Source organism: Neoarius graeffei, chromosome 23 (assembly GCF_027579695.1).
Source record: "Neoarius graeffei isolate fNeoGra1 chromosome 23, fNeoGra1.pri, whole genome shotgun sequence".
Classification (NCBI taxonomy): Eukaryota; Metazoa; Chordata; class Actinopteri; order Siluriformes; family Ariidae; genus Neoarius; species Neoarius graeffei.
Window position 1 is genome coordinate 17,293,897 of NC_083591.1, and position 12,535 is coordinate 17,306,431.

A 12,535-nucleotide genomic window follows, 5' to 3' on the forward strand; every position below is an offset into this window, starting at 1 on the left:
ACCGGCCCCTCCTCTTTCTATTGGGGAATCCCTCGCGGATTTCCCACTGGAACAATCGCGAGACGAGACTCTGCGACACGCGTTTGACCAAGTGAGAGTAATCGATGGTCAGATGCTCCAGCCGGGCGCCACCCCGTCCTTCCCCTATTTTTCCATTTTGAAGGATAGGTTATACCGAGTGACGCAGGACACTCAGACGAAAGAGCGAGTCTTCCAATTGCTAATTCCAAAGAGCCGCCGGGAATTGGTATTTCAGGCGGCTCACTTTAATCCCATGGCTGGACACCTCGGGCAGGATAAGACACTCGCCCGGATAATGGCCCGATTCTATTGGCCGGGGATTCGCGGCGACGTCCGTAAGTGATGTACGGCGTGCTGCGAATTCCAGTTAGTAAATCCAGCGGCCATTCCAAAAGCGCCCTTGTGCCCCCTACCATTAATCGAGACCCCGTTCGAAAGAATTGGGATGGATCTCGTCGGGCCATTAGATCGGTCAACACGAGGGTACCGCTTTATATTGGTTCTGGTGGACTATGCAACGCGATACCCGGAAGCGGTGCCTCTTCGCAATATATCAGCACGCAGTATTGCGGAGGCCCTCTTCCGCGTCATCTCCCGGGTTGGAATCCCGAAAGAGATTCTGACTGACCAAGGCACCTCGTTTATGTCACGAACACTGAGCGAACTGTATGAGCTACTGGGTATTAAGCCAATCCGCACCAGCGTTTATCACCCACAGATGGACGGTTTAGTTGAACGGTTCAACCGCACCCTCAAGAATATTATCAAAAAATTCATAAGTGAGGACGCAAGTAACTGGGATAAGTGGCTCGAACCCTTGTTGTTTGCAGTGCGAGAGGTCCCCCAAGCCTCCACGGGGTTCTCCCCGTTTGAATTATTATATAGGCATAAGCTGCGTGGCATCTTAGATGTACTGCGGGAAAATTGGGAGAAGGGACCTTCACCGAGCAAAAACGAAATTCAGTACGTTATGGATCTGCGCGCAAAACTCCACACGCTCACCCACCTAACTCAGGAGAATTTGCGGCAGGCCCAGGAATGGCAAGCCCGCCTGTACAACAAGGGCACGCGCCTTAGAGAGTTCACTCCGGGAGATAAGGTACTCGTCCTGTTGCCCACGTCGAGCTCCAAATTAATCGCCAAGTGGCAAGGACCCTTTGAGGTCACACGGCGAGTCGGGGACGTCGACTATGAGGTTAGGCGAACGGACAGGGAGGGGGCGCTACAGATCTACCACCTCAATCTGCTGAAACTCTGGAACGAGGAGGTCCCCATGGCATTGGTGTTGGTAGTTCCGGAGAAGGCGGAGCTGGGGCCGGAGGTTCAAAAAGGGTCATTGGCATCACGTACCTCTCCGGTCCCCTGTGGAGACCACCTCTCCCCGACCCAACTCACGGAGGTCGCCCAGTTGCAGGCTGAGTTTTCGGATGTGTTCTCGCCCCTGCCTGGTCGCACTAACCTCATAGAACACCACATAGAGACGCCCCCGGGGGTGGTAGTGCGTAGCCGCCCTTATAGATTACCCGAACACAAAAAAAAGGTGGGAAGTACAGGCCATGCTCGAAATGGGCATCGTCGAGGAGTCCCACAGTGACTGGAGCAGCCCGGTGGTCTTGGTTCCCAAGGCCGACGGCTCGGTCTGGTTCTGTGTGGACTATAGAAAAGTCAACGCGGTGTCTAAATTTGACGCGTACCCAATGCCTCGTATTGATGAGCTGCTCGATCGACTAGGCACGGCTCGCTTTTACTCGACACTGGATTTGACGAAGGGATATTGGCAGATCCCCTTGACTCCATTATCCCGGGAAAAAACGGCCTTTTCCACACCGTTTGGCTTACACCAGTTCGTCACACTTCCTTTTGGGCTGTTTGGGGCGCCCGCTACGTTTCAGCGGCTGATGGACCGGGTCCTCCGGCCCCACGCCACGCTTACCTAGATGATATCATCATTTATAGTAATGATTGGCAGCGGCACCTACAACACCTGAGGGCCGTCCTTAGGTCGCTGAGGCGGGCGGGACTCACTGCCAACCCGAAGAAGTGTGCGATTGGGCGGGTGGAATTACGGTATCTGGGCTTCCACTTGGGCAAAGGGCAGGTGCGTCCCCAAATTAATAAGACAGCAGCGATTGCGGCCTGCCCGAGGCCCAAGACCAAAAAGGGGGTGAGGCAGTTCCTGGGACTGGCTGGCTACTATCGTAGGTTTATACCTAATTATTCGGACGTCACCAGCCCGCTGACTGACCTCACTAAAAAGGGGGCGCCAGATCCGGTCCAGTGGATGGAGCAGTGCCAGCGGGCTTTCTCTGAGGTAAAGGCTGCACTGTGTGGGGGGCCACTTTTACACTCCCCTGACTTCTCTCTCCCTTTTGTGTTGCAGACCGATGCGTCGGACAGAGGGCTGGGGGCCGTTTTGTCCCAGCAGGTGGAGGGGGAGGACCGCCCGGTCCTGTACATCAGCCGGAAGCTGTCAGTGCGTGAGGGGCGCTACAGCACGATTGAAAAAGAGTGCCTGGCGATTAAGTGGGCGGTCCTCGCCCTCCATTACTACCTGCTGGGGCGCTCTTTCACTCTCTGTTCGGACCACGCGCCCCTCCAGTGGCTCCACCGCATGAAGGATGCCAACGCACGGATCACCCGTTGGTATCTGGCACTCCAACCCTTCAACTTCAAGGTGGTCCACAGGCCGGGGGCGCAGATGGTCGTGGCGGACTTCCTCTCCCGTCAAGGGGGGGGGGGGGGGAGTCGGCTGCGGGCCGGACGAGCGCCCGGCCTGAGTCGGGCGGTGGGGGTATGTGGCAGCGGGGGCGTGGTCAAGCGCCGGTCTGTGACAGGAGGGTGGAGCCGGGGAAGGTGAGTGGCAGAATCGCGACACCTGAGGATAATTAACCTGTGTTTGTGTGTGTGTTTTCCCAGTAACCGCTCCCTATTTAAGGAGGCAGAGAGAGAGGAGAGAGAGCGCAACCCGGGACCAGACGAGTGTGTGTGTGTGTGTGTGTGTGTGTGTGTGTGTGTGTGTGTGAATGAATGAATGAGATTACTGAAACTGAAAAGTTATAAAAATAAATCGCCTTGTCTGCCTCCAAACGTTGTCCTGCCGTCCTCTGTGCTCCACCCACACTCAATACGCGCTACAGTTAGCTACCCAATATGATTTCGAGTTTGAAAAGAGTTTGCTAGCATGTCAGGTGGAGCGTCACTAACTAGCTAGCTTAACGTTAAACCACCATGATGGCACAGCATGCGTTCATTTTGTGAATTCACATTTCTGTCCTTGGTAGCTGCATTAGGTATTGTAAGCATTGTGGCAATAATACAACAATGCGTTGACAGAAAATGTACTTTTAATACTTAAGTATTTTTAAAAGCAAGTACTTCAGTACTTAAGTAAAAATTTGACTGTACAACTTTCACTTGTATCAGAGTAACATTTGACCAGTGGGATCTGTACTTTGACTTAAGTAATGAAGTCGGGTACTTTGTCCACTTCTGATTACTATTCATAATTAACATGTGATCTTTAATGGTGTGTAAGATTTATTTGGGTCCTGTTAAGCCCCTGGGCACATGTTTTTTTTTTGGAGATCCACCCCTTTCCTATATTGGTACTTTACTTGTCTTTCTCCTTGCAAAATCATCCACTAGTTCATCCAGATCTAGCTGTCTGACTCTATTGACATAAATGACAATGAGCTGAGATGTGTTTGGCACTTGCTACACTACAGCTCTTCTTTTATTTTGCCTTGAAGGGAAAATGTCCGCTCACCCTGCCAGTTTGTCACGGACAAAATTAGAAAAATCCAAAGTGCCACAAAACAGTGGAGAACACTGACTCCAGATTAAGTGCCTGTAATGTCTCAGGCATTTTTGTTGGGTACTTTTCACCCTCAGCATCAGATTTGATTTGAAAGACTTGAATTGGATGGATTCGTTGGCAAAAATTCATGTCCAGGTCTGATGGATATGCAACCGAGAGTGCATTTACCTTTTCCACTATGACCTCACTGTTAGACACTTGATCAGACGTAAACAGAACTCCAAAGAGACTCCTGCTTAACGAGTTAGGCAGCTGAGTTTTAAGCTGATGACTGTTTTTTTAGTGTAGCTAATTTTATTCTAAGGAAGCTAGCTGGCAAAAATGGCAGACAGCTAGCTAACTAATTACTGTTAACAAGTTTAATTATGGTTGAATCCAGTACAACAAGACCCTGACAAACCCACAGCAGTGGGCAGCCCGGGGAGCAGTTGGGGGATAGGGCACTTCAGCCAGTCCTGCTGGTCCAGGGAATCAAACCAGCAACCTTTTGGTCCCAAAACTGCTTCTCTAACCTTTAGGCCATGGCTTCCCTAGTAGTTTCCTATGGAGCCCTAGTGGTCAGCTCATGGTTTAAACACCAAGGGGATTGGGTGCCCTCACATTGTAAGTGTCTGAAGGGTCTGTGGGCCTTAGTGGTAAGCTCACATTTTAAACACCAGGGGGATTGGGGACCCTTGCACTTTAAGCACTTGAAGGGTTTGGGGAGGCCCTAGTGGTAATCCCACATAACACCAAGTGACCCAGGGCCCTCAGATAGTAAGTGCTGAAGGATCTGGAAGGGCCCTAGTGGTAAGCTCACACTTTATACACCAAATGGCCCAGGGCCCTCGCATTGTAAGTGCTGAGGCATCTGAGGGGTCCTAGTGGTTATCTCGTACTTTAAACACCCAGGGGCCTAGTGGTCAGCTTGTGCTGTGTGCACTGAGGGCCCTAGCATTCAGCCTCCTTCAGAAGTCTTGGGCCGAGCACAGTATGCGACCCTGGGGCACTGGCTTCACTGGCCTGGTCCATAATCCATAATCCTACTCATGGCGGTGCATGGAGACGCAGTGACCCGGTGCTCCTCTTTAGTTAGCAGCTATACATTGAGAAGGACTTATACCCGAACTGAACTTATCAGCCTCAAACAACACTGGACCAGCTGGACCCCGGAAGGGTTTGACTCATTCCCGGAGAGGATACGCCAGCGAGAACGGACAGAGAGGAGGCGATGGCAGCACTGCGAAAGACGCCTGAAGCGGGGCAAACGAGCTGGCATCAGAGCTAGGCTAACCAAGACTCCGCATAAACCAGCAATTCCAAGCGTTTTTCTCGGCAACGTCCACTCCCTGGTCAACAAGATGGACGAGATTAAACTACGGGATGTTAACAACCGGACAGACAGCTGCATCATGGTGATAACGGAGACTTGGCTGCATGAAAACATCCTGGACCTCGCTGTGGAGCTAGCAGGTTGTACAATCTTCCGGGCGGACCACACATCAGACTTGGGTAAGATGGGGGAGGAGGTGTGTGCATCTATATCAACAACAGTTGGTGCACGGACACTGCTGTTATTGACAAACATTGCTGTCCAGAATTAAAGTTTTTACTGTTAAAGTGCAGACCTTTTTATCTGCCCAGGGAAATCACTCAAGTGTTTGTAGCTGCTGTGTATATCCACCCGCGAGCTAATGCTAATGTAGCTATGTGCAGGCTACATGATAGCATCAGCAGGCAGCAGAACAAACACCCAGAGGGCTTCTTCATCGTGGCTGGGGACTTCAACCACACCAATTTAAAGACTGTGCTCCCCAGATTCTATAAGAATGTGGACATTAAAACAAGGAAGAGCAGAACACTAGACCAGGTTTACACCAACATTTCTGGAGCCTACAAAGCCCACCCCTCACCTCACCTCGGACACTCAGACCATCTTTCCCTGTTCCTGACACCAGCTTACAAGCCCCTCATCTGCAGGTCTAAGCCACAGTACAAGTCCATGCAGTGCTGGACTGAGGAGGCCACACTATCCTTGCAGGACTGTTTTGAGGACACCATATGGGAGCTATTTGAGGAACCAGACATTGAGCTCCACACCTCCTCTGTACCGTCATACATCAGTTTCTGCATGGACAATGTAACAACAAGGAAACGGGTGAAAATATTCCCCAACCAGAAACCTTGGTTTAACACCAATATCAGAGCATTACTCCAGGTCAGGGATTCAGCACTGAGGTCAGGAGACAGGGAGGCCTACAGGAAGGCTAGAGTGGACCTGAACAGAGGCATCAAGGCTGCTAAAACAAAATACATAGAGCAGATAGAGGCCAATTTCAGGGAAAACAACCCCTGCTCCATGTGGAAAAGCATCCAGAACATTACAGACTACAAGCAATGCCACAACACCCCCTCCCCCACTGACATTTCTCTTCCAGACCAACTTAACATTTTTTTCTCCCGCTTTGAAGAGGACACCAAGCAGGCAGAGGACACACAGCTGACACCATCAGAGCATGACCAGCCCCCCATCATCCACCAACACCAGGTACTGTGAATCCTGCGAGGCATCAACACCAGCAAAGCACCAGGACCGGATGGAGTACCAGGGAGCAGGGGCGTAGCCATCATTTTAGAAGTGAGGGGGACAAATTGTTCAGAGGTCTATTGAGTGATTTATCATCCTCTCGCATTCAATTGCACTTCTCCTTAGCAGCTAAAGAACCACATAACCACAAACAGCACAGCACCAGGGAACCGACTTTAGTTCTTTAAAATGATATACTATCAAAATCTAAAGTCAAAATCTATAAATCTATGAAGTAAAATTTATAAATAGAATTAAGAATAGTAGTAGTGGCATAGCTAGTTATATTCTCTTCTCACCTGTGACCCTGCATAATCATCCCTGTTGGCCTCTGGTCCACTGTCTCCTCTCTCACCCTGCTTTTTCTATTGTGGCAATAAAGATTAAAAAATATGTGGAAAGCAACATTTTGAAATAGAATTAGGAATACAATAATAATAATCAGCAAATTCATGTACTTTAAACTTTAACTACCACAAAAATAAATTAAATCTTTTTACGAAAATAAGTCAAAGGAACACAAATACATTTATATTCTTATTTTCTACCCAGAAGTGAGTAATCTTAGAGTAACCAAAATAGTAACGTTACTCAAGTAAGAGTATTGTTACTTTAGAATAATATTACTCAAGTAAAAGTAAAACGTATTTTGCAACAAAACAACTCTTAAGAGTACAATTTATCCAAAAAGTTACTCAAGTAAATGTAACGGAGTAAATGTAACTAGTTACTACCGCCTCTAAGTTAGCTAGCTAGCTTAACTAACTAAATTGACATCTGTTTGTCATCTTTTAGCTAAACATTATCTACATTCAACAGCATTACTCAACTTACACGGTTTGTTTGGAAAAAACTATCTAAAGTCTTTAGCCTCTTGGCTGGTTTGCTGAACATACAGAAGCACTGCCCAGATCTGAATCACACCAAAGATAATCACAATATTTTCTAAAGCGTCTCTGATCACACACGACAGCAGTGTTTGTTTGCCGCCTTAGCTCCGCCTGCTCATGATGCGTTTAGAGTCGGCTCGGAAAAATGCGTTTCCACATGTTAAAAATGAATTGAGTGGTTGTAATGGCTGTAAAAAGTGCGGGGGACAGAGGGCACAAATATGGGAAGTGCGGGGGACATGTCCCCTGCATACCCCGCGTCCGCTACGTCCATGCCAGGGAGGGTGCTGAAATCATGTGCCCATCAGCTTGCTGATGAATTTACTAACATCTTTAACTGTTCGCTGCAGCAAGCCATAGTCCCCACCTGCCTGAAAACTGCCACCATAATCCCCATGCCCAAATCCTCTGCCATCACAGGGTTGAATGAGTACTGGCCTGTGGCCCTGACACCGGTGATTATGAAATGTATGGAGAGACTGGTGTTACAGCATGTCAAGGCCCATATTCCACCTGGCTTTGCCCAACATCAGTTCGCCTACAGGTCCAACAGATCCACAGACGATGCCATCTCCATCACCCTCCACACCACTCTCAGCCACATTGAAAGTCCCAAAACATACATCAGGATGCTGTTTGTTGACTTCAGTTCGCATTTAACTCCATCAGCCCCAGCCGACTGATCACCAAACTGCAGACACTGCAAATTGGAACCTCCCTCTGTCTGTGGATCAAGGACTTCCTGACTAACAGACCCCAGCATGTCAGGATGGGCACCTCCACATCCTCCACCATCATCCTCAATACTGGTGTTCCTCAGGGCTGTGTTCTGAGTCCAGTCTTGTACACGCTGTACACCCACGACTGTGTCGCCACCCATGGCTCCAACACCCTCATTAAATTTGAGGACGATACAAGCATTGTTAATCAACAATGATGATGAGGCACCATACAGGGAGGAGGTCCGAGCACTGGCGGCCTGGTGCAGTGACAACCACCTCAACACCAAGAAGACAAAAAAACTCATCATTGACTTCCAGAAGACAAGAACTACACTACACTCAGGCCTGAGCATCAATGGGGAAGAAGTGGAGCAGACTGCACATCTCAGAGGACCTGGGCTGGACTGTGAACACCACTCACGTTATTAAAAAGGCCCAGTAGCATCTCTTTTTCCTGAGAACGCTGAAGAGGAACAAACTCCCTCCACCTCTGCTGAAAAACTTTTATCACTGCACAATAGAGAGTGTCCTGACTTATGGATGTACGGTGTGGTATGCCAGCTGCACTGCGTCCGAGAAGAAACAACTGGAGCGGGTCATCAAGACTGCTCACTGGATCATCGGCTCCCCATTCCTACGCCTAGAGGAGATCTACTCGAGCTGGCTCCTTCGACGGGCCACAAAGATCCAGGATGACCCCGCCCACCCAGGACACTCTCTATTTTCCAACCTCCCCTCTGGCAGACTCAGACTCATGAGAGCCCGCACCAACAGACTGAAGAACAGCTTCTTCCCCACGGCTGTGAAGAGACTGCTGCAGGAATCATGACACACACACACACCCACACCCACACACACACACACACTACTACCTCCCAGTCAATGGACAATAACTCTTGCACCTCAAATATAGACTGCACTTTTAATACAGACTATTTATATATAATATTTTATCTGCACTTTGCTGTTTTTACTCATCTCATTCTCATTATCTCTAGCCACTTTATCCTGTTCTACAGGGTCACAGGCAAGCTGGAGCCTATCCCAGCTGACTACAGGCGAAAGGCGGGGTACACCCTGAACAAGTCGCCATATCATCACAGGGCTGACAGCTGTTTTTACTATTTATGTTTAATATATTTTCTTGTGACTGTGATATGTAGCTGCTATAAGAGAAATGCTGCCAAACGGAATTTTGTTGTATTCTTGTACAATGACAATAAAGCTTCTTCTTCTTCTTCTTGACACAGTCTATTCCTTAATTAACAATACCATTTGACTACCTGCTGGTTATGGTGCAGTTGGATTTAGTCCTCAATTCATCTGTACCAAAAGTAACCAATGCAGCGGCACTTTAATCCATTCGTCTGTCCTTTCGTCACATCGTCTTCTGATCTTCTGAGATGCTTTTCTGCTCAACACGGTTGTATACAGTGGTTATTTAAGTCACCACAGTCTTAGAAGATATAGAATGATAAATACAAGGTGTCCCAAAAGTGTCAATACACAGGGGAAATCAACATCTATCTATCTATCTATCTATCTATCTATCTATCTATCTATCTATCTATCTATCTATCTATCTATCTATCTATCTATCTATGCTTACCATAATGTAACTTTATTCACAAAACATCCTCTGTATGATTGCCGGGAAAGAATGAAGACATATGAAAGAAATGTAAAAGCCATTAGAGAGAGAGAGAGAGAGAGAGAGAGAGAGAGAGAGAGAGAGAGAGAGATGTATTCAGAAGCTGATGATCGCCATCACACTAATTATAAATAAGAATCATCATAACTCTCAAATCACTCCAAATACAGCTGGAGCAGGGAGCGCGCATCGCAGCTCCATTATCACCGAGAGCGCGCACATATCTCTCTCTCACGCGCGCGCACGCTGACAGTTCTCTCCGAAGTGCACCGATCCACTCCTCATTAGCCAGTGAGACCTTTACTATTAGACTATAATATTAAATTAGTCCTTTTTTAAAACTGGATTAAGAGAATACTTCTTGTGCTCAGAAGTGAATAGTGTGTGACAGCGCGCGCGTGAGTTGCATGCGCTGAGACTTTCTAGAGCCGAAATGAACGCATAACCAGCATAGTGCGCATCGAGAGTCATTTAGAAAGAGCGCACGGAGAGTCTGTGAGAGTGTGCGCGCGCGCCTGCGTGTTTCATGGAGTGTTTGTGGAACCCAGTGGACCTTATGGACGGGATGAACCGGTCCGATGTGAGCGACCCCACCGCTGGATTGTGTAAAAACGGGACCAAGGATGCAGCGGCACTGGAGACGCTGGCGCTCGGCGTCGATGTGGACAACGTGGTTGTCCTGCTCGCGTTCGCGCTCATCTTCGCGCTGGGCGTCCTGGGCAACTCGGTGGTGATCGCGGTGCTGGCGCGCAGACGTCCCGGAGCGCCGCGTGGCACCACCAACATCTTCATCCTGAACCTGAGCGTGGCCGATCTGTCCTACCTGCTCTTCTGCGTGCCCTTCCAGGCCATCGTGTACGTGCTGCCCACCTGGGTGCTGGGCGCGTTCCTTTGCATGTTTACGCACTACTTCTTCACCGTCTCCATGCTCGTGAGCATATTCACGCTCTCTGCCATGTCCGTGGATCGCTATGTTGCCATCGTGCACTCGCGCAGGTGCTCCGGAGTGCGCGTGGCACGACACGCTGTGCGCGCCATCGCCGTGATCTGGGCACTGTCGCTGGCCATGGCGGGCCCCGTGGCGCACTATCAGAACATCATCAAGTCCAAGGAGAACGTCACGTACTGCTGGGAGCTATGGCCGAGCGAGCGAGACCGGAAGATTTACGTGGTGTGCACGTTCGTGTTCGGCTACGTCCTGCCGCTACTGCTCATCTGCTTCTGCTACGCCAGCGTGAGTGAATACAATCAACACTAATAAATTATACACAACAACAGCAACAACTTATTATTATTATTATTATTATTATTATTATTATTATTTTATTATACATTTCATTTACAGGTACAATGAGCAAAGAAAGAAAAAGTGATATAAAGAGAGAAATGATAAAGGGAAAAGAAAAATAGCAGACGAGAAAAAAAGCTGAGAAAAATACAAATAGAGTAAGAGAGACGCTAGAGAAGAAAGAAAGAAAGAAAGAAAGAAAGAAAGAAAGAAAGAAAGAGAACAATAATATAAAATAACTAATGGAAACAGAAAAAAATAGAAGTTGAAAAAGAGTAGCTGAGAATAAAATTCCATAAAAATTGCATAAAATAGATAAACTATAGAGAAAAGGAAAAGAAAGAAAGAAGGGAAAAAGGAAAGGAGGTATGAAAAGGATTAGAGAAAGGGGGAATGAAAGAGAACATGAGAATGTGACTAATAGGAAAAAGAGATAAAAACGCACAGGGAACAAATATATCGTAATCAGGTGCGGTAACTGCCTCTGGCCTTTCAACAATGTGTGAACTTGTTTCACTCACACACACACACACACACACACACACACACACACACACACACACACACACACACACACACATTGTAGGTGTACTACAGTCAGAATATTACAATCAGTATAATACTGTCAGTCAACTACAATCAGTTTACAACAATCAGTATACTACTCCAATAGGTACACAACGGTCAGTACACTAGAAAGTATAGTACAGTCAGTACACTACAGTCAACACAATACAATCAATACATTATAGTTAGAATATTGCAGTCAGTACATTACAGTCAGCACAATACATTCAGTACACTACAATAGGTACGTGACAGTCAGCACAATAGTCAGTACACTACAGTCAGTACACTATAGTCAACACAATACAGTCAGTATACTACAGTCAGTACAATAGAGTACAAAACAAATCAGAGTGTGGTCAGAGGGGAGCGCCTCAACTTTGCAGGACTGGCTGAAAACTACAGACTGGGATCTTTTCAGAAAGGCAGCCACCTACGACCACCAGACTGACCTACAGGAATACACAGAGACTGTGATGAACTATATCAACAAAAGCACTGATGATGTAACAGTGACTAAGATTGACTAAGTGGCTCTGCACTCCAACCAGAAACCATAGATGACTGGTGAGGTTTGTTCTCTGTTCTCTGTTTGTTCTCCGTGGGGTGGCACAGTGGTGTAAGTGGTTAGCATGGTTGCTTCACAGCAAGAAGGTTCTGGGTTCAAACCCAGCGGCCAGCGAGGGCCTTTCTGTGTGGAGTTTGCATGTTCTCCCCGTGTCTGCGTGGGTTTCCACCGGGTGCTCCGGTTTCCCTTACAATCCAAAGACATGCAGTTAGGTTGACGTGGGGCGGCCTTGGGCTGAGGTGCCCTTGAGCAAGGTACCTGACCCCTGACTGCTCCCCGGGCGCCCTGGTGTGGCTGCCTACAGCTCTGTGTGTGTGTGTGTGTTCACTGCTTCAGATGGGTTAAATGCAGAGGATAAATTTCACTGTGCTTGAAGTGTGCATGTGACAAATAAAGGTTTCTTTCTTTCTTTCTTTCTTTCTTTCTTTCTTTCTTTCTTTCTAAA

General features: G+C 47.9%; 1 protein-coding gene across 1 annotated transcript in view; it reads left to right on the forward strand.

The window, feature by feature from the left end:
* Positions 1 to 9,940: 9,940 nt before the first annotated feature.
* Positions 9,941 to 12,535, forward strand: part of LOC132871591 (galanin receptor type 1-like) — a 55,554-nt gene continuing 52,959 nt past the window's right edge. Inside the window, exon 1 of the mRNA XM_060905869.1 lies at positions 9,941 to 10,901. Coding sequence (XP_060761852.1) covers positions 10,194 to 10,901 — 708 coding nt within the window. The 5' untranslated portion in view covers positions 9,941 to 10,193. The remainder of the gene's footprint in view (positions 10,902 to 12,535) is intronic.